Source organism: Salmo salar, chromosome ssa10 (assembly GCF_905237065.1).
Source record: "Salmo salar chromosome ssa10, Ssal_v3.1, whole genome shotgun sequence".
Taxonomy (NCBI): Eukaryota; Metazoa; Chordata; class Actinopteri; order Salmoniformes; family Salmonidae; genus Salmo; species Salmo salar.
This window is the reverse complement of record NC_059451.1, coordinates 122,824,003-122,850,522: the sequence shown is the minus strand read 5'-3', so window position 1 is coordinate 122,850,522 and position 26,520 is coordinate 122,824,003. Positions and strand designations below refer to the sequence as shown.

The 26,520-nt window shown below is 39.5% G+C and overlaps 1 protein-coding gene across 2 annotated transcripts in view; it reads left to right on the top strand.

The window, feature by feature from the left end:
• LOC106561813 (plakophilin-3) overlaps positions 1 to 21,344 on the top strand; it is a 51,757-nt gene extending 30,413 nt beyond the window's left edge. For both annotated transcript variants that reach the window (XM_014126061.2, XM_014126060.2), the window contains 8 exons: positions 2,251 to 2,425; positions 5,435 to 5,552; positions 5,834 to 5,998; positions 6,156 to 6,338; positions 7,028 to 7,181; positions 7,568 to 7,763; positions 13,693 to 13,780; positions 16,493 to 21,344. In XM_014126061.2, coding sequence (XP_013981536.2) covers positions 2,251 to 2,425; positions 5,435 to 5,552; positions 5,834 to 5,998; positions 6,156 to 6,338; positions 7,028 to 7,181; positions 7,568 to 7,763; positions 13,693 to 13,780; positions 16,493 to 16,534 — 1,121 coding nt within the window. In that variant the 3' untranslated portion in view covers positions 16,535 to 21,344. The remainder of the gene's footprint in view (positions 1 to 2,250; positions 2,426 to 5,434; positions 5,553 to 5,833; positions 5,999 to 6,155; positions 6,339 to 7,027; positions 7,182 to 7,567; positions 7,764 to 13,692; positions 13,781 to 16,492) is intronic.
• The last annotated feature ends 5,176 nt before the right edge of the window (positions 21,345 to 26,520 follow it).

The following is a 26,520-nucleotide window of genomic DNA, read 5'->3' as shown; positions in this document are numbered from 1 at the left end:
GCGACTCCTGTGGCGGGCCTGGGCGCAGTTCACACTGACACGGTCACCAGGTGTACGGTGTTTCCTCCACCGCATTGGTGCGGCTGGCTTCCGGGTTAAGCGGTCATTGTGTCAAGAAGCAGTGCGGCTTGGTTGGGTCGTGTTTCGGAGGACGCACGGCTCTCGACCTTCGCCTCTCCCGAGTCCGTACGGGAGTTGCAGCGATGAGACAAAACTGTAACTACCAATTGGACACCACGAAATTGGGGAGAAAAAGGGGTAACAAAAAAATGAAAGAAGAGAATGTGTTCTCTCTCAGTAACATACCTGGTGAAATAACTTCAGGTGAAATAACTTCAGGTGAAATAACTTCAGGTGAAATAACTTCAGGTGAAATAACTTCAGGTGAAATAACTTCAGGTGAAATAACTTCAGGTGAAATAACTTCAGGTGAAATAACTTCAGGTGAAATAACTTCAGGTGAAATAACTTCAGGTGAAATAACTTCAGGTGAAATAACTTCAGGTGAAATAACTTCAGGTGAAATAACTTCAGGTGAAATAACTTCAGGTGAAATAACTTCAGGTGAAATAACTTCAGGTGAAATAACTTCAGGTGAAATAACTTTAGGTGAAATAACTTCAGGTGAAATAACTTCAGGTGAAATAACTTCAGGTGAAATAACTTCAGGTGAAATAACTTCAGGTGAAATAACTTCAGGTGAAATAACTTCAGGTGAAATAACTTCAGGTGAAATAACTTCAGGTGAAATAACTTCAGGTGAAATAACTTCAGGTGAAATAACTTCAGGTGAAATAACTTCAGGTGAAATAACTTCAGGTGAAATAACTTCAGGTGAAATAACTTCAGGTGAAATAACTTCAGGTGAAATAACTTCAGGTGAAATAACTTCAGGTGAAATAACTTTAGGTGAAATAACTTCAGGTGAAATAACTTCAGGTGAAATAACTTCAGGTGAAATAACTTCAGGTGAAATAACTTCAGGTGAAATAACTTCAGGTGAAATAACTTCAAGTGAAATAACTTCAGGTGAAATAACTTCAGGTGAAATAACTTCAGGTGAAATAACTTTAGGTGAAATAACTTCAGGTGAAATAACTTTCAGGTGAAATAATAGGTATGAGGGCCCTGTCTGTCACTCACACCATGGCCTCTCAATCGAGTTGACTCCATGGAAATATAATGATTAGAACTGGCATTCACATCCGAGTCAATGTTCTGTGATGGGTGGACTGGCGGCCTTGTTGAATTGCTGAGATCTGAGGGCTTTTCTCTGCTCTAGTTAACGTCCCTACCTCTCTGTAGTCTATCTTAACTTTTCCATCCTCCTGTCTAGACCGGTAGCATGCTGAGGGTTGAACTGAAACTCTCTATTGGAAACAAAGGAAACTCCTCAACACCTAGCTTTCTACAACAGATTCTGGGGTTAAGTGAGTTTGTCAGCCCCTATAAGGAATGCTTGGGTTGCGGTATGGGGTGAGGGAGTGGAGAGCTGACGACCCGTTACCCTTTATGGGAACTGAATGATACACATCTATGAAAAGGTGGTGTGTGTGTGTGTGTGTGTGTGTGTGTGTGTGTGTGTGTGTGCGTGCGTGCGTGCGTGCGTGCGTGGCGTGCGTGCGTGCGTGCGTGTGTGTGTGTGGAGTACAGAGTGTATAGGAGGGAGTTGTCTCCACCTGTAGTGTTCTCTCTCTGCCACACCCTGTATGACTCACAGTCCTTTCACTCTCTCTAGTCAAGTTGTTAGAACAAGGTCATTGTCTGGACCTTTGCCACACCCTGTATGACTCACAGTCCTTTCACTCTCTCTAGTCAAGTTGTTAGAACAAGGTCATTGTCTGGACCTTTGCCACACCCTGTATGACTCACAGTCCTGTCTGGACCTCTACACGTTCAGGTTTATTGGTACACAGCCACGGGGAACTGCTGTAGAGAAGAGAGAGAGAGAAAGGCAGGCTGTAGAGAGCTGTAATGACTGCTTGGTTAGTTCCTACGAGACTGGACATAGTGGTAACACACTAGATATGTTTTAGCTAGTTGATGTTGTCATCAAAAAGACGTATTTACCTGTTTTAAAAAAAAAAAAAAAGATACCAGTTGAGCAGTAAACGTAGATGACCAGTTTACAACCAGAAAAGTATGTTATGAAGATGCAATTTGCCCGCTGAGAATCGTGCTTTCTATGACGTGTTTGCGAACCACCCTGTGGCCACTTTACTGAGCATGTCTCTCCGGGTTTTCTGTCAGGTATTCTGTGGAACCTGTCATCCAAAGACAACCTGAAGGAGAAACTAGCCAAGGAGACGCTAGGTGAGCTCACAGAGAGGATCCTGATCCCGCTCTCAGGAGGTGGAGACTCTGAGGTCATCCAGCAGAGCCCCTCTGAGGTTGACATCTTCTGCAACACCACCGGATGTCTCAGGTACAGTACACTATAGTACACTATAATATAGTACAGTATAGTACACTATAGTACACTATAATATAGTACAGTATAATACACTATAGTACACTACAGTACACTATAGTACACTATAATATAGTACAGTATAATACACTATAGTACACTACAGTACACTATAGTACACTATAATATAGTACAGTATAATACACTATAGTACACTACAGTACACTACAGTACACTATAGTACACTATAATATAGTACAGTATAATACACTATAGTACACTACAGTACACTATAGTACACTATAATATAGTACAGTATAATACACTATAGTACACTACAGTACACTATAGTACACTATAGTACACTATAATATAGTACAGTATAATACACTATAGTACACTATAGTATAGTACAGTATAATACACTATAGTACACTACAGTACACTATAATATAGTACAGTATAATACACTATAGTACACTATAGTATAGTACAGTATAATACACTATAGTACACTATAGTATAGTACAGTATAATACAATATAGTACACTATAATATAGTACAGTATAGTACACTACAGTACACTATAATATAGTACAGTATAATACACTATAGTACACTATAGTATAGTACACTATAGTACACTATAATATAGTACAGTATAATACACTATAGTACACTATAATATAGTACAGTATAATACACTATAGTACACTACAGTACACTACAGTACACTATAGTATAGTACAGTATAATACACTACAGTACACTATAGTATAGTACAGTATAATACACTATAGTACACTATAATATAGTATAGTATAATACACTATAGTACACTATAATATAGTACAGTATAATACACTATAGTACACTACAGTACACTATAATATAGTACAGTATAATACACTATAGTATACTATAGTACACTATAATATAGTACAGTATAATACACTATAGTACACTATAATATAGTGCAGTATAATACACTACAGTACACTATAGTACACTATAATATAGTACAGTATAATACACTATACTACAGTACACTATAGTATAGTACAGTATAATACACTATAGTACACTATAATATAGTATAGTATAATACACTATAGTACACTATAATATAGTACAGTATAATACACTATAGTACACTACAGTACACTATAATATAGTACAGTATAATACACTATAGTATACTATAGTACACTATAATATAGTACAGTATAATACACTATAGTACACTATAATATAGTGCAGTATAATACACTACAATACACTATAGTACACTATAATATAGTACAGTATAATACACTATAGTACACTATAATATAGTACAGTATAATACACTATAGTACACTATAATATAGTACAGTATAGTACACTGTAGTACACTATAATATAGTACAGTATAATACACTACAGTACACTATAATATAGTACAGTATAATACACTATAGTACACTATAATATAGTACAGTATAGTACACTATAGTACACTATAATATAGTACAGTATAATACACTACAGTACACTATAATATAGTACAGTATAATACACTATAGTATAGTACAGTATAATACACTATAGTATAGTACAGTATAATACATTATAGTACACTATAAAATAGTACAGTATAATACACTATAGTACACTATAGGATAGTACAGTATAATACACTATAGTATAGTACAGTATAATACACTATAGTACACTATAGTATAGTACAGTATAATACACTATAGTACACTATAGTACACTATAGTATAGTACAGTATAATACACTATAGTATAGTACAGTATAATACATTATAGTACACTATAAAATAGTACAGTATAGTACACTACAGTACACTATAATATAGTACAGTATAATACACTATAGTATAGTACAGTATAATACACTATAGTACACTATAGTATAGTACAGTATAATACACTATAGTACACTATAATATAGTACAGTATAATACACTATAGTACACTATAGTATAGTACAGTATAATACACTATAGTATAGTACAGTATAATACACTATAGTATAGTACAGTATAATACACTATAGTACACTATAGTATAGTACAGTGTAGTACACTATAGTATAGTACAGTATAATACACTATAGTACACTATAGTATAGTACAGTATAATACACTATAGTACACTATAGGATAGTACAGTATAGTACAGTATTATAAGCTATAGTACAGTGTAATACACTATAGTATAGTACAGTGTAGTACACTATAGTATAGTACATTATAATACACTATCGTACACTGCACTATAGTACACTATAGTACAGTACACTATAGTACAGTATACGATAGTACAATATAGTACAGTATAATACACTATAGTACACTATAGGATAGTACAGTATAGTGCAATATAGTACATTATCGTACACTACAGTATAGTGCACTATAGTACAGTATAGTATAGTATTATAAACCATAGTACAGTGTAATACACTATAGTATAGTACAGTGTAGTACACTATAGTACACTCTAGTACACTATAGTACCATATAGTACAGTGTAATACACTATAGTACAGTAAAATACACTATAGTACAGTATAATACACTATAGTATAGTACACTGTAGTACACTATAGTACACTATTGTACAGTATAGTACACTATAGTACAGTATAGTACAGTACACTATAGTACAGTATAGTACACTATATAGTTCACTGCAGTATAGTACACTATAGTACAGTATAGTACGTATAGTACACTATAGTACAGTATAGTACACTATTGTACAGTATAGTACACTATAGTACAGTATAGTACAGTACACTATAGTACAGTATAGTACAGCACTATAGTACAGTATAGTACACTACACTATAGTTCACTGCAGTATAGTACACTTCCTGTTATTATTGTTGTTCTTCTTCTTCTCATTCTTCACATTACGTTTAGGGTAAGGACACTGTTCTCACCTGCACTATAGAGTTCCATGTCAGCTCTGATTTATGTTTGACTATCCCACCCCTAACCTGTCCCCAGGAACCTGAGCTCAGTGAATGAGAAGACCAGACGGCAGATGCGGGAGACCAACGGTCTGGTGGATGCCCTGGTAGGATACATCCAGGCCTCGGTACAGGATGGCAAGGTGGAGGAAAAGGTGAGGCCAAGCACATTGTAGAATAATAATTTCATTATTGATTGGATATATATATATATATATATATATATATATATATATATATATATATATATATATATATATATATATAGTACCTTTCCAGATGCTCAAAGCACTTTGCAATGAAAGGGGAAACTCACCTCAACCAACAATTTTCTACCTGGGTGATGCCACAGCAGGCATTTTACACCAGACTCCTTACCACGCATCAGATAATCTCATTTGAGTATGGACCTAATCATTGTTCTGTGTGTTTCCAGGGTGTGGAGAACGCTTTATGTGTCCTGAGGAACCTCTCCTACCAACTGTACAGTGAGATCCCGCCCTCAGCCCTGCTACGTCTGGAAGGACCAACCAGAGGCCAGGAAACCAGCAGGAGCGAAGCCATTGGTTGCTTTACCCCTCAGAGCAAGAAAGTCAAAGATGTATGTATCTCACTGTCAATCCTCTTATAGTCTTCTTGTCCTCCTTCTTCCGTCGTCGTCGTTGTTCTTCTTTGTTCTTGTTCTTCTGTCAGTTTAGCAGTTGAACTTTAATTGTCTTAATGGTATTATCACATTGACCCCTTTACCCTTCTTTCAGAGGAAGAACCAGGACATGTCTACGTTCACGGAGGTGGCCCGCGTACCCAAGGGTCTGGAGTGGCTGTGGCACCCCCAGGTAGTGGGGCTGTATAACAGCGTGCTGCAGGGCTGTGAGACCAACTCCACCACCCGCGAGGCTGCAGCCGGGGCTCTGCAGAACATCACCGCAGGAGACAAGAGGGTGAGTGTTGAGAATTCCCCGTGCCTATAGGTCCCGTGTGGCTCAGTTGGTAGAGCATGGTGTTTGCAACGCCAGGGTTGTGGGTTCGATTCCCACGGGGGACCAGTACGGAGAAAAAAAATGTATGAAATGTATTCATTCACTACTGTAAGTTCTGGATAAGAGTGTCTGCTAAATGACTAAAATGTAAATGCAATTCAGCAGACAGAGCAAGATGTGATTGGGGTACAATGTACAGTAACTGAAGTAGGTTGGGAACACTGTCCTATGCTCTTAGAAAGAAAGCTGTCTGCTTAGGAGAACCCTTTCAAGAACCCTTTGGGTTCCATGTAGAACTCTTTCCACAGAAGATTCTACATGGAACCCAATAGGGTTCTACCTGGAACCAAAGGGTGTTCTTCTATGGGGACAGCCGAAGAACCCTTTTGGAACCCTTTTTTCTAAAAGTGTAGAATGACCTCTTTCTCTCTGTCCCAAGAGAGGGAGCAGCTCCAAGCCAGATCATTCACATTGATCAGGTTTATAACTCTGTCCAGAAACAAGCCCTATCCCAGACACTTGTGGTGATCTGAGGATTTGAGCAAATCCTATGGTGGTAGGGGTTGTTTATGGACAAGGCCAAATACAGCATTTAAAGTGTTCTTGACTTGGACGTGCCTTTCAATGAATCTCTCCCTCTCCTACCTCAGTGGGCGGAGGTGCTGAGTCATGTGGCTCTGGAGCAGGAGAGGATGCTTCCTGTGATGTTGGACAAACTGAGGACCGATAATGACCTGGAGCTGAGATCCCTCACAGGCTTCCTTAGAAACCTGTCACGCCATGCCAAGGACAAGAACGCCATGGGTCAGTAACCGTAGACAATATGTGTGTACGCAGTAGTACCTTTGACCCACTTCAATATAAAAGTAATTGTAATTTTGTCACAGATGGGAAATTGGTTGCGGAATATGGTTTATTTAAAAAAAAATAAAAAAATTAAACATGACATCATGAGAACAGTAGATCTCAGCAGAAATCAGACTTTCATGTAAATTAGGGATTGATTTCATGGCAATGTGAGATTTGCATGAACATTTGCATTACATATTTGGAACACAATTTGTCACAATTTGTCCTTGAATGACATATAAAGGCGAAACCAGAATAGGGGGGAAACCCATTTATTTCATGCTAGAGCAAAGACCAACAACACAACTACAGGTCGACCAATAAAACGTTCCTCTCTCCAGCCACAAAGGTAGTGAACAACCTGGTGACCGAACTGCCTGCTGACGGTCAGCAGAAGGAGCCGTCCAGCGATGTGGTGGTCAACATCTGTGGAACGTTGAACAACTTGGTGACATCCAGCTCCATCGCAGCCCGGGACATCGCCTTCTTCGACGGGCTGCAGAAACTAGTGGCCATTAAGAACTCCCATGACAGCAGGTATGGAATGGGAGGAATATTGGTAGCGGTGTTTCTGCTGGTATTTTAAACTTTTATGGGTCGGGGTTCCGCTAGCGGAACGTTTCCACAACATCCGGTGAAATGGCAGAGCACGAAATTCAAAAAACAATTATTAGAAATATTTAACTTTCATATATTCACAAGTGCAATAAATCAAATTAAAGCTTAACTTCTTGTTAATCTAGCCACCGTGTCAGATTTCAAAATGGCTTTACGGCGAAAGCAAACCATGCTATTATCTGAGGACAGCACCCAGCATACCAACACATGAAAATCAGATTTCAACCCGCCAGGCGTGACACAAAACTCAGAAATAACGATATAATTCATGCCTTCCCTTTGAAGATCTTCTTCTGTTGGCACTCCAATATGTCCCATAAACATCATAAATGGTCCCTTTGTTCGATAAATTCCGTCGTCATATATCCAAAATCTCCATTTATTTGGCGCGTTTGATTAAACAAAACACCGGTTCCAACTCGCACAATATGACTACAAAATATCTAATAAGTTACCTGTAATCTTGATCCAAACATTTCAAACAACTTTCCTAATACAACTTTAGGTATTTTTTACGTAAATAATCGATAAAATTTAAGACAGGTTAAACTGTGTTCAATACAGGACAAAAACAAAGTGGAGCGAGCTTTCAGGTCGCGCGCCCCAACCACAACAGTTCACTAGACTCAACCCTCATTCTGAACAGCCATACTTCTTCATTTCTCAAAAGAAAAACATCAACCAATTTCTAAAGACTGTTGACATCCATTGGAAGCGATAGGAACTGCAAGCAAGTGCCTTAGAAATCTAGATCCACATAGAAAGCCCATTGAAAACACTGTCCCCTCAACAAACAAAAAAATCCTGGATGGTTTGTCCTCGTCGCCTGCCAAATAAGTTCTGTTATACTCACAGGCATAATGTTAACAGTTTTAGAAACTTTAGAGTGTTTTCTATCCAAATCTACCAATTATATGCATATCCTAGCCTCTGGGAATTTGTAGCAGGCAGTTTACTTTGGGCACGCTTTTCATCCAGACGTGAAAATACCGCCCCCTAGCCCGAAGAGGTTTTAACCTGGTGTTTAATAGAAACGGGTGGCCATCAAGAACTCATGGAAAACAGAAAGGAAAACGCAGCACACTGCTGCTCGTGCTCCCAGGTGATATTTATTTATAACAACGTTTCGACCCTTAGGTCTTCATCAGGCGTTCACATCCCACGTGGGGGTGGAAGGTCCTATATATAGGGGCAGTATTCAGTGACATCACTTCCTGAAACAGGAGATTAACCTGTTATGGCTAGGGGGCAGTATTTTCACGGCTGGATAAAAAACGTACCCGATTTAATCTGGTTACTACTCCTGCCCAGTAACTAGAATAGGCATATAATTATTGGCTTTGGATAGAAAACACTCCAAAGTTTCTAAAACTGTTTGAATGGTGTCTGTGAGTATAACAGAACTCAAATGGCAGGTCAAAACCTGAGAGATTCCTTTACAGGAAGTGGCCTGTCTGACCATTTCTTGAACTTCTTTGCCATCTCTATCTATTACAAAGGATCTCTGCTCTAACGTGACACTTCCTACGTCTTCCATAGGCTCTCAGAGCCTGGGAAAAACCTGAATGTCGTCATCCCAGCCCCAGGCTGAAACACATTATCGCCTTTCTCAAGTGGCCGATCAAGGGACTGTGGGCTTAGGCGCGTGCACTGGCCGCCCCCATCTTTGTGATTTTTCCTCTGTTTGCCGAAAAGGAGATTCCCGGTCGGAATATTATCGCTTTTTTACGAGATAAATTGCATAAAAATTGATTTTAAACAGCGGTTAACATGCTTCGAAGTACGGTAATGGAATATTTAGAATTTTTTTGTCACGAATTGCGCCATGCGCTCGACCCTGATTTACCATTTCGGATAGTTTCTGGAACGCACGAACAAAACGCCGCTATTCGGATATAACGATGGATTATTTTGGACCAAACCAACATTTGTTATTGAAGTAGCAGTCCTGGGAGTGCATTCTGACGAAGACAACAAAAGGTAATCAAACTTTTGTAATAGTAAATCTGATTTTGGTGAAGGCTAAACTTGCCGGGTGTCTAAATAGCTAGCCCGTGATGGCTGGGCTATGTACTTAGAATATTGCAAAATGTGCTTTCACCAAAAAGCTATTTTAAAATCGGACATATCGAGTGCATAGAGGAGTTCTGTATCTATAATTCTTAAAATAATTGTTATGCTTTTTGTGAACGTTTATCGTGAGTAATTTAGTAAATTGTTAGTAAATTCCCCGGAAGTTTGCGGGGGGTATGCTAGTTCTGAACGTCACATGCTAATGTAAAAAGCTGTTTTTTGATATAAATATGAACTTGATTGAACAAAACATGCATGTATTGTATAACATAATGTCCTAGGGTTGTCATCTGATGAAGATCATCAAAGGTTAGTGCTGCATTTAGCTGTCTTCTGGGTTTTTGTGACATTATATGCTAGCTTGAAAATGGGTGTCTGATTATTTCTGGCTGGGTTCTCTGCTGACATAATCTAATGTTTTGCTTTCGCTGTAAAGCCTTTTTGAAATCGCACAGTGTGGTTAGATAAAGGAGAGTCTTGTCTTTAAAATGCTGTGAAATAGTCATATGTTTGAAAAATTGAAGTTTTTGTATTTTTGAGGAATTTGTAATTCACGCCACGCCTATCATTGGATATTGGAGCAGGTGTTCCGCTAGCGGAACGTCTAGATGTAAGAGGTTAAAAAAATATATTATAACATAGTTTAACAATATTAACATTCAATATATCAAAATATATGATCATACACAGAGAGTGTGATCAATATTTACAATAATATTTAAAAAAAAAAACAATTTAGACATATTGAAACTATAAAAATGTTTTCAAGTCAAACTCCTCGTTAAGGCCAATGGATCCATAAAGATTCCCTTTGAAGACGTTTCCTCTCAATGTCCCCTCCCCTGCAGGACATCTTGACCATTTCTATTGCATTGTATCTCAGAGAACTAATAGGATGTCCAGCTTGTACAAAATGAACAGTAACCAGATTGTTTGTCTCCCCTGTCCGTATATTTCTGCGGTGCTCACTGATCCGTGTCTTAAGGCTCCTACGGGTTTTCCATATGTAAGACAGACCACAAGGACATTTCAACATGTAAATAACATTTGGGGACATGCAGGTAATCAGGACCTTGATCTTAAATCTTTGTCCTGTGTGGGAGTGGGTAAATGAGTTGCATTTGAACTCCCCACGACAGCGGGTATGGAATGGGAGGAATATTGGTAGCAGTGTTTCTGCTGGTATTTAACCTGCTGTTTAATAGAAACTGGTGGCCATTAAGAACGCCCATGACAGCGGGTATATGGAAAATGAGTAGGAATGTTGTGACAAAAGATTTTACTGACCACGTGATTTGACCAGGAAATGTCCAGGGTTCGAGTGTGAATGGTAATAGTAAAGGCGAGAGTGGACAGCCCTGTCTCGTTCTGCAACAGCGAGGAGTTAGACTTGTTAGTATGCATACAGGCTCTCGGCTATACTAGTGCCTAGAGTTTTTTCTGGTCAGTTATTATGAGTGACAGCCATTCAGATGGCCACTTCTTCACTACTGGTCCCCATAGTGACAGTGTTTCCAAGAGGAGTTGATACTGAATACAATTTGCATACTCTATACCACCTTTCAGACAATGTGGTAACACATTTCCCTAGCATTTACCCAGCCCTGTCTGTCTGTCCCTGCCCCAAGCACACAGATGTAGTATTATGAGGCCATGACTGAAATGGGAAAAATATCCTTCTCTTCTAATGCTCCTTGGTCTTGGAACAAGTTGCAAAATACTTTAAAACTGGAGGAGAGAAAATCACTTGCTGAGTAAATCTCTGATATAGGATAATTTTGTTGACCATTGTGATTTTTTATGTTTTGTCTTGTAATGTGTACACACTGGCTTCTTCCTGCTGACATCTTGCCAGGTCCCCCTCCAAAAATAGTCATTTTTTTCCCTGGTTAAATTAAGGTTAAATAAAAGGTTAAATAAAAATAAATGAGTAGAAACGAAACAATTCAGACATACCTAATTTCACTCCCATGATAAGGATGCTTACCTCTCAAATTAGGACAATGTCTACTTGATCAGCCCAGGGTATATAATAATTACTGTCCCCCAGTGTATTGATTGGTAGCAGGTATATAATAATTACTGTCCCCCAGTGTATTGATTGGTAGCAGGTATATCATATTTACTGTCCCCCAGTGTATTGATTGGTAGCAGGTATATAATATTTACTGTCCCTGGTATATTGATTGGTAGCAGGTATATCATATTTACTGTCCCTGGTGTGTAAATATTCCAGTTATGTATTAGCTACTGGGAACTAAGTTTTGTCTTGTGTCTTGAAAGAACAGTCAAACTGAAAGTCTTCAACAAAAAGCTAAGGCAGTCCTTTTGTGATCTGAATGAAGAAAAGTCAAACTGAAAGTCCTTTTGGGATCTTAATTAAAGTGGCTTTTACTGAATTGTCTTGAACTCTTTCATCTTGAGAAACCCTGCTTTAGAACATTCCAGCGAATCTCAAGTCCAACTGCTAGTTTTTAACCTCGTCACGACTTCCACCGAAGTCGGTTCCTCTCCTTGTTCGGGCGGCGTTCGGCGGTCGACGTCACCGGTTTTCTAACCATCGCCGATCCACCTTTCATTTTTCCATTTGTCTTGTCTTGTTTTCCTACACACCTGGTTTCAATTCCCTCAGTATTAGACGTGTATATAACCCTCTGTTTCCCCCCCATGTCTGTGTGTGGAATTATCTGTTGTTTTGCGTATGTACACGCTAGACTGGTTTGCGCTGGGTTATGTCAACCCATATTGTGATTAGTGTTCTTAGTGCCATGTGTGTTTGTTCGCCAAAATAAAAGGCTCCTTTGGCTACCCGACTTCTGCTCTCCTGCGCCTGACTCCCTTACAGCCAGTTACGCATACCTAATGAACCTGACCTTCATGTTGTCTCTCTTGTAGCCCTGCTAGTTCATAACCTGGTCTTCATGTTGTCTCTCTTGTAGCCCTGCTAGTTCATAACCTGGTCTTCATGTTGTCTCTCTTGTAGCCCTGCTAGTTTTTAACCTGGTCTTCGTGTTGTCTCTCTTGTAGCCCTGCTAGTTCATAACCTGGTCTTCATGTTGTCTCTCTTGTAGCCCTGCTAGTTTTTAACCTGGTCTTCGTGTTGTCTCTCTTATAGCCCTGCTAGTTTTTAACCTGGTCTTCGTGTTGTCTCTCTTGTAGCCCTGCTAGTTCATAACCTGGTCTTCATGTTGTCTCTCTTGTAGCCCTGCTAGTTTTTAACCTGGTCTTCATGTTGTCTCTCTTATAGCCCTGCTAGTTTTTAACCTGGTCTTCATGTTGTCTCTCTTGTAGCCCTGCTAGTTCATAACCTGGTCTTCATGTTGTCTCTCTTGTAGCCCTGCTAGTTTTTAACCTGGTCTTCATGTTGTCTCTCTTATAACCCTGCTAGTATTTAACCTGGTCTTCATGTTGTCTCTCTTGTAGCCCTGCTAGTTTTTAACCTGGTCTTCATGTTGTCTCTCTTGTAGCCCTGCTAGTTTTTAACCTGGTCTTCATGTTGTCTCTCTTGTAGCCCTGCTAGTTTTTAACCTGGTCTTCGTGTTGTCTCTCTTGTAGCCCTGCTAGTTTTTAACCTGGTCTTCATGTTGTCTCTCTTATAACCCTGCTAGTTTTTAACCTGGTCTTCATGTTGTCTCTCTTGTAGCCCTGCTAGTTTTTAACCTGGTCTTCATGTTGTCTCTCTTGTAGCCCTGCTAGTTTTTAACCTGGTCTTCATGTTGTCTCTCTTATAACCCTTCTAGTTTTTAACCTGGTCTTCATGTTGTCTCTCTTGTAGTCCTGGGAAGCTGAAAGCATCCAAAGCAGCAGCAACAGTCCTCTGCAACATGTTCCAATACAAGAAGCTGCACAAGGACTACAAACAGGTGAGAAACACCACTGGAGAACGGTAGAGAGGAGGATCATAGACTACTGGAGAACGGTAGAGAGGAGGATCATAGATGACTGGAGAACGGTAGAGAGGAGGATCATAGACTACTGGAGAATGGTAGAGAGGAGGGGGTACTATGTACAGAACACATGTTCTCTAGTCCTAGGAGAGAGGAGGAGGGGGTACTATGGACAGAACACATGTTCTCTAGTACTAGGAGAGAGAGGAGGTACTATGGACAGAACACATGTTCTCTAGTACTAGGAGAGAGGAGGGGGACAGAACACATGTTCTCTAGTCCTAGGAGAGAGGAGGGGGTTGAGAAGTCTCATTGCTGGGTAATTTAGTTGGAAGGGGATACTAACACACACTGCTATGTGAATCACAGCAACAGTCAGGAGTAAGCTTTCTGAGCAAACCTCTGATATTGTACATTACAGGGGCGGAGGCATGGGTGTATATATATATGTATATATATGTACACTGTATATGTTCTGTGTTCCAAACAGGACATTATTTGTCTTTTTACCTAAACATGCAAAAACCATTAGATAGAATTGATAGCAAGCAGTACACTGGGTTAGTCAGATTTGATTAAATATAACAGAACAGATGACCTAGAATGACATTCACTCTCGTAGGATGGGTTGCCAAAAATAACTAACTGAAAGCCACATCCCCTAATAAGCCATGAATATGACTAGATTGAGGTATTCAGTATGTCACTGTGCTTCTATGGCTATATGCGCCAATGCTCCGACTACTTCATTTGTTCATTTAGCAAACAAGACAGCTTTATTAGTTTATTGTTTATTTATTAGTCAACGCAGCTAAATTTCAGCTTTCATTAGCTTTAAAACAGCAACATTTTCTCTCAACCTCATGGAAAAATGTGTAGAATAGCATGAGATGAGCTATACAGGTGCACATTTTCCTCTCTGTCCCATGGCTAAAGTGTGTTTAATTGCAGGAAATTAGCTTTAAAACAGCAACATTTTCTCTCAGCCTCATGGCAAAATGTGTAGAATAGCATGAGATTAGCTTTTAAACAGCAACATTTTCTCTCAGCCTCATGGCAAAATGTGTAGAATGGCATGAGATTAGCTTTAAAACACCAACATTTTTCTCTTTCCCCAATGGCAAAATGTATAAAACGAATGGAAGCTAGCTGCTCCACCGAAAGAAAAAAAAAATGTTCATATATATATTTTAAAAAATAGCTACGTGAATACAGTATTAGGGACCCGAATACCTGCGGCCATTGGTTAATAATGAGTAGTGAGGGGGATTCCCTGAGTAATTCCTCTCCTTTTCCTGTTGCTCTATTTTCAACTACAGTAGCTACAATGCTGTCTGTCTGCTGTCTTCTCTTGTCTGGTAGGGGAATCAGAGCTGTTTATCTGTCACACACACACACACACACACACACACACACACACACACACACACACACACACACACACACACACACGTGCGCATTAAGTAAATGATCAGTGTTTATCTATAATATCCAGTTGAGAAACAATCCACTAAAACATTCCCCTCATAGTGAATGGATGACTGCAAAACCCAACCCTCATTCCTGTGTCTGCACGTGTGTCTGCGTTAGTGCACCTATGTGTGTTGTGCATGTTTGCCTTGGGGATGGGGGGGGGGGTCCATTAACCAGCCTTGAGGATGGGGATGGGGGGGGTCCATTAACCAGCCTTGAGGAGGGAGGGGGGGGTCCATATTCAAATAAAAAGACTTCCCTAACTGTTCCTACCTACTGTAGCCTGTATATTCACACACAAAGACACCCAGGGAGTGGCTTGCTAGAAAGATTGCTTTTTAGATGGTGGTCTGCCTCGCCTAAAGGTGCAGCTCTCTCTCTTTCTCTCCCTCTCTCTCTGTCTCTCTGTCTCTCTCTCTGTGTGTGTCTCTGTCTCTCCCTCTCTCTCTGTCTCTCTGTCTCTCTCTCTCTGTGTGTCTCTCTCTCTCCCTCTCTCTCTGTCTCTCTGTCTCTCTCTCTGTGTCTCTCTGTCTCTCTCTCTCTCTCTCCCTCTGTCTCTCTCTCTCTCTCTCTCTCTCTCTGTGTCTCTCGCTCTCTCTCTGTCTCTCTGTCTCCCTCTCTCCCTCTCTCTCTCTCTCTCTCTCTCTCTCTCTCTCTCTCCCTCTCTCTCTCACATACTCAGGTCATTTCCCGATGAACAAGTCTGAACACTCCCACTATATTTGCCTCCCTCTACAATACCTGCAGAACTATTTTAACAGTTTCGTCTTAAAATAAACTATTCAAAACATTGATTGGTAGCAGCTATATAATATTTACTGTCCCTGGTATATTGATTGGTAGCAGCTATATAATATTTACTGTCCCCCAGTATATTGATTGGTAGCAGCTATATAATATTTACTGTCCCTGGTATATTGATTGGTAGCAGCTATATAATATTTACTGTCCCCCAGTGTATTGATTGGTAGCAGCTATATAATATTTACTGTCCCTGGTATATTGATTGGTAGCAGGTATATCATATTTACTGTCCCTGGTGTGTAAATATTCCAGTTATGTATTAGCTACTGGGAACTAAGTTTTGTCTTGTATCTTGAAAGAACAGTCAAACTGAAAGCCTTCAACAAAAAGCCAAGTGGACAGGCTAAACAGTTTGAGACATCCTTTTGATATATGTCCTGACAAAATGTCTTTCATGTTTGTGTTTTACAGAAAGGATTCACACGACCTGACTTTGCAGACGTGACCATCTAAAAAGGAACAGATGCAATGTCTCTCTCTCTCTCTTTCTGTCAAGTGGCTGGAAACACGTGTGAACACTTCAGTGATCAAGGACCGTCTGTAAAACTGAGAACAGCACCTTGGGCTTCTTCCTACTTACGCACACATGGAGTTAGATGGACTACACTACAGAGTTAGATGGACTACACTATAGAGTTAGATGGACTACACTACAGAGTTAGATGGACTACACTATAGAGTTAGATGGACTACACTACAGAGTTAGATGGACTACACTACAGAGTTAGCTGGACTACACTACAGAGTTAGATGGACTACACTACAGAGTTAGATGGACTACACTACAGAGTTAGATGGACTACACTACAGAGTTAGATGGACTACACTACAGAGTTAGCTGGACTACACTACAGAGTTAGATGGACTACACTATAGAGTTAGATGGACTACACTACAGAGTTAGATGGACTACACTACAGAGTTAGATGGACTACACTACAGAGTTAGATGGACTACACTACAGAGTTAGATGGACTACACTACAGAGTTAGATGGACTACACTACAGAGTTAGCTGGACTACACTACAGAGTTAGATGGACTACACTACAGAGTTAGATGGACTACACTACAGAGTTAGATGGACTACACTACAGAGTTAGATGGACTACACTACAGAGTTAGATGGACTACACTACAGAGTTAGATGGACTACACTACAGAGTTAGATGGACTACACTACAGAGTTAGATGGACTACACTACAGAGTTAGATGGACTACACTACAGAGTTAGATGGACTACACTACAGAGTTAGATGGACTACACTACAGAGTTAGATGGACTACACTACAGAGTTAGCTGGACTTTAAAGAAAGTGACAATAAAGATGGAACCTGTATAGGGACGACCTTGATGTTGTTCTATGATGAAAACGGACCCTCACTTTCCCCCTGTTTTTAATGCCGTATGTATTCAATGCTGTATGTTTGAATGTTTTATGTTGAATGCTGTATGGACTTTATGGTGGATTCAGGGACTTTTTTGTTTTCGTCAATGCAACAAATCATACTGCTGTAACCAATAATGCTATATGGCTCTTACAGTTTCTCCCTGCCCCACCCAGAGATGGTTTGGCATCAATCCCAAAGACTACTGTGCTCCGTCATGTTAACCTGGTCCCAGATCTGTTTTGTGCTGTATAGCCAACTCCTATGGTCATTGTTACAAGACGGCACACAACTGATCTGGGACCAGGCTAATATTTTGTAGCTCTAACGCAAACACTGACTTAGTACCAAAGGAGCTTGTTACAGCCCCCACCCATTGGCTATCTACAGATAGCATCTACTGTAAAGGGATGGCTTGCTCTGTGGAATGAAACTATTCTCTTTTATACGGGGCTTTTACTAAGTGGTTGAATTATTGATGTTGTTCATTGTGTTTTTGTTTTTCAGTTGCCTGGGGGTTTATTTCTCAGACAAAACCAGTAATACTGATAATTATAATGAGTCATAAACTACAGTATCACTGAGAGTTATAATGAGTTATAAACCAGAATATCACTGAGAGTTATAATGAGTTATAAACTACAGTATCACTGAGAGTTATAATGAGTTATAAACCAGAATATCACAGAGTTATAAACCAGAATATCACTGAGAGTTATAATGAGTTATAAACCAGAATATCACTGAGAGTTATAATGAGTTATAAACTACAGTATCACTGAGAGTTATAATGAGTTATAAACCAGAATATCACAGAGTTATAAACCAGAATATCACTGAGAGTTATAATGAGTTATAAACCAGAATATCACTGAGAGTTATAATGAGTTATAAACCAGAATATCACAGAGTTATAAACCAGAATATCACTGAGAGTTATAATGAGTTATAAACTACAGTATCACTGAGAGTTATAATGAGTTATAAACCAGAATATCACTGAGAGTTATAATGAGTTATAAACCAGAATATCACTGAGAGTTATAATGAGTTATAAACCAGAATATCACTGAGAGTTATAATGAGTTATAAACCAGAATATCACTGAGAGTTATAATGAGTTATAAACCAGAATATCACAGAGTTATAAACCAGAATATCACTGAGAGTTATAATGAGTTATAAACCAGAATATCACTGAGAGTTATAATGAGTTATAAACCAGAATATCACAGAGTTATAATGAGTTATAAACCAGAGTATCACAGAGTTATAATGAGTTATAAACCAGAATATCACTGAGAGTTATAATGAGTTATAAACCAGAATATCACAGAGTTATAATGAGTTATAAACCAGAATATCACAGAGAGTTATAATGAGTTATAAACCAGAATATCACAGAGAGTTATAATGAGTTATAAACCAGAATATCACAGAGTTATAAACCAGAGTATCACTGAGAGTTAATATGAGTTATAAACCAGAATATCACTGAGAGTTATAATGAGTTATAAACCAGAATATCACAGAGTTATAATGAGTTATAAACCAGAATATCACAGAGAGTTATAATGAGTTATAAACCAGAATATCACTGAGAGTTATAATGAGTCATAAACCAGAATATCACTGAGAGTTATAATGAGTTATAAACCAGAATATCACAGAGAGTTATAATGAGTTATAAACCAGAATATCACTGAGAGTTGTAATGAGTTATAAACCAGAATATCACAGAGTTATGAGTTATAAACCAGAATATCACAGAGTTATAATGAGTTATAAACCAGAATATCACAGAGTTATAAACCAGAGTATCACTGAGAGTTATAATGAGTTATAAACCAGAATATCACAGAGAGTTATAATGAGTCATAAATTAGAACTGAATGAACGTTTTTATGAATGTGTGGATAAAACGGAGCTACTGACACCTGCGTGAATGTCCTGAAATTATAATTCAGCTTTACAGAAACTTTATGAAGTACCTTACATGTTGAATATAGATTTATATAGCAAAAAGATCCTTTCTTGTTTTCAACAACGTTAGTTTTACAAGTTAAGCGGATTTGTCATATCAAACTCATGTCAATGCAATGTTTTAAGTTGATCACTTGCCATAACATACTGTTTGTTTTAATGTCTGGGGTGTTTTCTGGATTAAGTCAACCAACATAGTCCAACATTTATGTTTTCAAGGCTTTTTGGGCAGTGGGGGGGAAGCATGCATTCGTTGTTACTCTCTTTAAGAGAATGCTGCAATATTGGATTTGTATCTTAAGCATAATGTAAATATAAAAACGTTTTGTAAACAGAGCATACAAGTGCATTGGGGTCCCAAGTTATTGACATCCTTGATAAAGATGAGTAAAACTAACTGTATAAAAGACATAATTCAAATATACGGAGCTATTATTTTATACTATACTAATACAACACCACTGGTAGGCGTGGCCAAAGAGCTCGGGTTGTTCATGTCATCTGACCAAAACACTGGTTCCAATCCATGTGCCAATGCAGTTTATCCAACTCCAGGAAATTACATTTGTTGGATAACACGGAAATAGAGCTCTTTGGCCAGGCACACCATTGGCCAGGCGCACCATTGGCCAGGCACACCATTGGCCAGGCACACCATATATATATATATGCTTTGGCATCTAAATGAAAATGCATGAGCAGAAAAGATCCCCATACCTACTGTAAAATATGGTGGTGGAGCTTTGATGTTATGGCGATATTTTCCTTTCACTGGTTCTTGTTAAAAATCACAATTTTGCAATGTCCATCTCAGTTTCCGGACTTGAAACACATTGAAAACCATTTTTTATTTTTTACATGTTTTATTTTTTATTTCACCTTTATTTAACCAGGTAGGCCAGTTAATAAGAACAAATTATCATGTATAACTGCAACCTGGCCAAGATAAAGCAAAGCAGTGCGACACAAACAACAACACTGAGTTACACATGGAATAAACAAACGTACAGTCAATAACACAATAGAAAAAAAGAAAGTCTATATACAGTGTGTGCAAATGGTGTGAGGAGGTAAGGCAATAAATAGGCCATAGTAGCGAAGTAATTACAATTTAGCAAATTAACACTGGAGTGACAGATGAGCAGATGATGATGTGCAAGTTTGAATTGAAGAGGGTAGTCCGTAAGAACAGACAAAGGATATCAAGGATCTGGATAGATTCTGTATGGAGGAATGATCTAAAGATCCCTTCCAATGTGTTCTCCAATTTCATCAAATATTTTAGAGAAAAGCTCAGTGCTGTTATCCTCGCAAGGTGAGGTGTTGAAAGGTGTTGAAAACGGGTGTCAATAATTGTTTTATTACTTGTTAACAAAATCTGTTTGTCTGAGCAATTGTAGTAGGATACATTAATATAATTTCCCAATTTTTTTGGATCATACAATATAGTATTTAAAAAAAAAATGTAATTCTTTTATATTTTCATTTTTGCTAATCTTTATCAAGGGTGTCACTAATTGTGGACCGCACTGTATTTAAATAAGACCTTTCTCCTTAAAGGTGTTGTTCAAGTCTATTTTTGGTATTGATATATATATATATATATTCAATGGGTAAATATAAAGCAGATTTATATATTTTAACTCTATTTTCTTAGTAAAGTATGTTCAGATGAATATTGGTATTAGAATAACATGAATGTTTTGAAAAATATATTTCACGCGTCAACGTCTGATCTGCTGTGTCCATAATTGGACCATGAGACTACTCTTAACTCTATCTAAAACATATATTTTTTATTTTTACATCGTGCTTTTTAACTGTTCACTGCAAATGTGTGTCAAACAAACAGCATATTTTATAACTAATAAAGACAAAGTCATTAAATGGGTTTTGTTATTGAGATTTCATATCTACCAGGGTCAGGAGTTTTTCTTGACCATGTTACCTGACCAACAGATGACCAGGTTACCTGACCAACAGATGACCAAGTTACCTGACCAACAGTTGACCAAGTTACTGTACCTGACTAACAGTTGACCAAGTTACCTGACCAACAGATGACCAAGTTACCTGACCAACAGTTGACCAAGTTACCTGACCAACAGTTGACCAAGTTACCTGACCAACAGTTGACCAAGTTACCTGACCAACAGTTGACCAAGTTACTGTACCTGACTAACAGTTGACCGAGTTACTGTACCTGACTAACAGTTGACCAAGTTACCTGACCAACAGTTGACCAAGTTACTGTACCTGACCAACAGATGACCAAGTTACCTGACCAACAGTTGACCAAGTTACTGTACCTGACTAACAGTTGACCAAGTTACCTGACCAACAGTTGACCAAGTTACTGTACCTGACTAACAGTTGACCAAGTTACTGTACCTGACTAACAGTTGACCAAGTTACCTGACCAACAGTTGACCAAGTTACTGTACCTGACCAACAGATGACCAAGTTACCTGACCAACAGTTGACCAAGTTACTGTACCTGACTAACAGTTGACCAAGTTACCTGACCAACAGTTGACCAAGTTACTGTACCTGACTAACAGTTGACCAAGTTACCTGACCAACAGTTGACCAAGTTACTGTACCTGACCAACAGATGACCAAGTTACCTGACCAACAGTTGACCATGTTACCTGACCAACAGATGACCAAGTTACCTGACCAACAGATGACCAAGTTACCTGACCAACAGTTGACCAAGTTACTGTACCTGACCAACAGTTGACCAAGTTACCTGACCAACAGTTGACCAAGTTACCTGACCAACAGTTGACCAAGTTACTGTACCTGACCAACAGTTGACCAAGTTACCTGACTAACAGTTGACCAAGTTACCTGACTAACAGTTGACCAAGTTACCTGACCAACAGATGACCAAGTTACCTGACCAAGAGATCAAGATCTGTTTAGATTTATTAGAAATAGCCTCTGAAGATGAGCCATTTTGAGATTTATATTTGAAATAATATAATATAATAAAATCTACTGGACTAACCTTTATATCTGGCCCAACCTACTGGACTAAACCGTATAACTGGCCAAACCTAATAGACTAACCCTAACATCTGTCCCAACCCACTGGAATAACCTTTATATCTGTCCCAACCTCCTGGACTAACCTATATATCTGGCCAAACCTGCTGGAATAACCCTCATATCTGGCCCAACCTACTGGACTAACCCTTATATCTGGCCTAACCTTCTGGACTAACCATTATATCTGGACCAACCATTATATCTGGACCAACCCACTGGACCAACCCTTATATCTGACCCAATCAACTGGATTAACCCTTATATCTGGCACAAACTACTGGACAAACCCTAATATGTGGCCCAACCTAATGGACTAACCTTTATATCTGGCCAAACCTAGTGGACAAATCCTTATATCAGACCCAATCAACTGGATTTACCCTTATATTTTGACCAACCTACTGGACTAACTCTTATATCTGGCCCAACCTACTGGACTAACCCTTATATCTGGCCTAACCTTCTGGACAAACTCATATCTCTAGCTCAACCTACTGGACTAACCTATATATCTGGCCAAACCTGCTGGAATAACCCTTATATCTGGCAAAACCAGGTGGACTAACCCTTATATCTGGCCAAACCTAGTGGACAAATACTTATATCAGACCCAATCAACTGGATTAACCCTTATATTTTGTCCAACCTACTGGACTAACGCTTATGTCTGGCCTAACCTTCTGGACGAACTCATCTCTCTGGCCCAATCTACTGGACTAACCTTTATATCTGGCCCAAACTACCAGACTAACCATTATATCTGGACCAACCATTATATCTGGACCAACCCACTGGACAAACCCTTATATCTGACCCAATCAACTGGATTAACCCTTATATTTTGTCCAACCTACTGGACTAACGCTTATATCTGGCCCAACCTACTGGACTAACCCTTATATCTGGCCTAACCTACTGGACTAACCCTTATATCTGGCCCAACCTACTGGACTAACCCTTATATCTGGCCTAACCTTCTGGACTAACCATTATATCTGGACCAACCATTATATCTGGATTAACCCTTATATCTGGCCCAACCTACTGGACTAACCTTTATATCTGTCCCAACCTCCTGGACTAACCTATATATCTGGCCAAACCTGCTGGAATAACCCTTATATCTGGCCCAACCTACTGGACTAACCCTTATATCTGGCCTAACCTTCTGGACTAACCATTATATCTGGACCAACCCTTATATCTGGACCAACCCACTGGACCAACCCTTATATCTAACCCAATCAACTGGATTAACCCTATATCTGGCACAAACTACTGGACAAACCCTAATATGTGGCCCAACCTACTGGACTAACCTTTATATCTGGCCAAACCTAGTGGACAAACCCTTATATCAGACCCAATCAACTGGATTTACCCTTATATTTTGACCAACCTACTGGACTAACTCTTATATCTGGCCAAACCTGCTGGAATAACCCTTATATCTGGCCAAACCTAGTGGACAAATACTTATATCAGACCCAATCAACTGGATTAACCCTTATATTTTGTCCAACCTACTGGACTAACGCTTATATCTGGCCTAACCTTCTGGACGAACTCATATCTCTGGCCCAACCTACTGGACTAACCAATATATCTGGCCCAACCTACAGGACTAACCTTTATATCTATCCCAACCTACAGGACTAACCTTTATATCTGGCCCAACCTACAGGACTAACCTTTATAACTGGCCCAACCTACTGGATTAACTCATATCTCTGGCCAAACCTACTGGACTAACCTTTATATCTGGCCCAACCTACTGGACTAAACTGTATAACTGGCCAAACCTACTAGACTAACCCTAACATCTGGCCCAACCCACTGGACTAACCTTTATATCTGTCCCAACCTCCTGGACTAACCTATATATCTGGCCAAACCTGATGGAATAACCCTTATATCTGGCCCAACCTACTGGACAAACCCTTATATCTGGCCTAACCTTCTGGACTAACCATTATATCTGGACCAACCATTATATCTGGACCAACCCACTGGACCAACCCTTATATCTGACCCAATCAACTGGATTAACCCTTATATTTTGTCCAACCTACTGGACTAACGCTTATATCTGGCCCAACCTACTGGACTAACCCTTATATCTGGCCTAACCTACTGGACTAACCCTTATATCTGGTCCAACCTACTGGACTAACCCTTATATCTGGTCCAACCTACTGGACTAACCCTTATATCTGGCCTAACCTTCTGGACTAACCATTATATCTGGACCAACCCACTGGACAAACCCTTATATCAGACCCAATCAACTGGACTAACCCTTATATCTGGCCCAAACTACCAGACTAACCATTATATCTGGACCAACCATTATATCTGGCCCAACCTACTGGACTAACCCTTATATCTGGCCCAACCTACTGGACTAACCTTTATATCTGGCCCAACCTACTGGACTAACCTTTATATCTATCCCAACCTACTGGACAAATCCCTTATATCTGGCCCAACCTACTGGACTAAACCGTATATCCGGCCAAACCTACTAGACTAACCCTGACATCTGGCCCAATCCACTGTAGTAACCTTCATATCTGTCCCAACCTGCTGGACTAACCTATATATCTGTCCAAACCTGCTGTAATAACCCTTATATCTGGCCAAACCTAGTGGACAAACATTATATCAGACCCAATCAACTGGATTAACCCTTAAATCTGGCCCAACCTACTGGACTAACGCTTATATCTGCCCCAACCTACTGGACGAACCCTTAAATCTGGCCCAACCTACTTGACCAACCCTTATATCTGGCCAAACTACTGGACTAACCTTTATATCTGGCCCAACCTACTGGACTAACCCAACCTACTACCTGCCCTACACAGAGACTTATGCTGCCTTCCTAACCAAGTGGGAAGGTGGCGATTACTAGTTGTGAAGTCATTAAAGTGGTCCTCTATAGCTTAGCCTTAGCCTTAGCTGGTCCAGCATTGTGCTTGCAATGCCAGGATAGGGGGTTCGATTCCTGGCACCACCCTTGCGCATGATTTTAAGTCGCGTTGGATAAAAGTGTGTGCTATAAATGGCATAATATTATTATTAAATTCACATTGGATGCATGCATGGTGCTTTAATGTGTTTGGACCCCAGGAAGAGCAGATGCTGCTAATAGGGATACCTAATAAATACCAATAAATACGTGCTTTGAACTCATTGAGAAATGAAATTTTCTAATTGCCAACAAGCTGCGTCAACCATAAACTAAAAGTACAGCTATCATGCTTGGAAGTAAATTACAGTGTTAAAAAAAAAAACATATTAATAGATAGCTTTTTATAAATAATGTTTTGATTCATAGGGGTTGCAACTGACTAGGTATCCCCCCCTTTCCCTGTACAACTGACTAGGTACCCCCCTTTCCCTGTACATCTGACTAGGTATCCCCCCTTTCCCTGTACAACTGACTAGGTATCCCCCCTTTCCCTGTACATCTGACTAGGTATCCCCCCTTTCCCTGTACAACTGACTAGGTATCCCCCCTTTCCCTTCCCTTCTTTGGTGCATTTAACTGCCCGAAAATGCCTTTGTTGAAGTCATTTCCTAAGTAGGTGACATCAGAGGTCAGCATGTGGGAGAAGTTGGAGCTCAGAGATGATAGACAAGTTTCCCACTAGTACATTCTAGTCATTTAGCAGACGCTCTTTCACACCCTCCAGGGAGTGGAAGGAGGGAGGGAGTGGAAGGAGGGACGGAGGGAGTGAAAGGAGGGAGTGGAAGGAGGGAGGGAGGGAGTGGAAGGAGGGTGTGGTTGCCCTTAATTACACATACAAAACTAACATCAAAAACATGCATGCCAGTCTTTCCTGGTTGACAGTTGATGAGAGATGAACTGCTTCTCCTAGTTTTCATGAGTAATACTACTGTGATGAAAATTCCAAAATTGTCAGCATAATCAAATAACATTCAGCTCAGACACCCATACACACCCCACAAGACATGCCACCAGGGGTCTCTTCACAGTCCCAAAACAA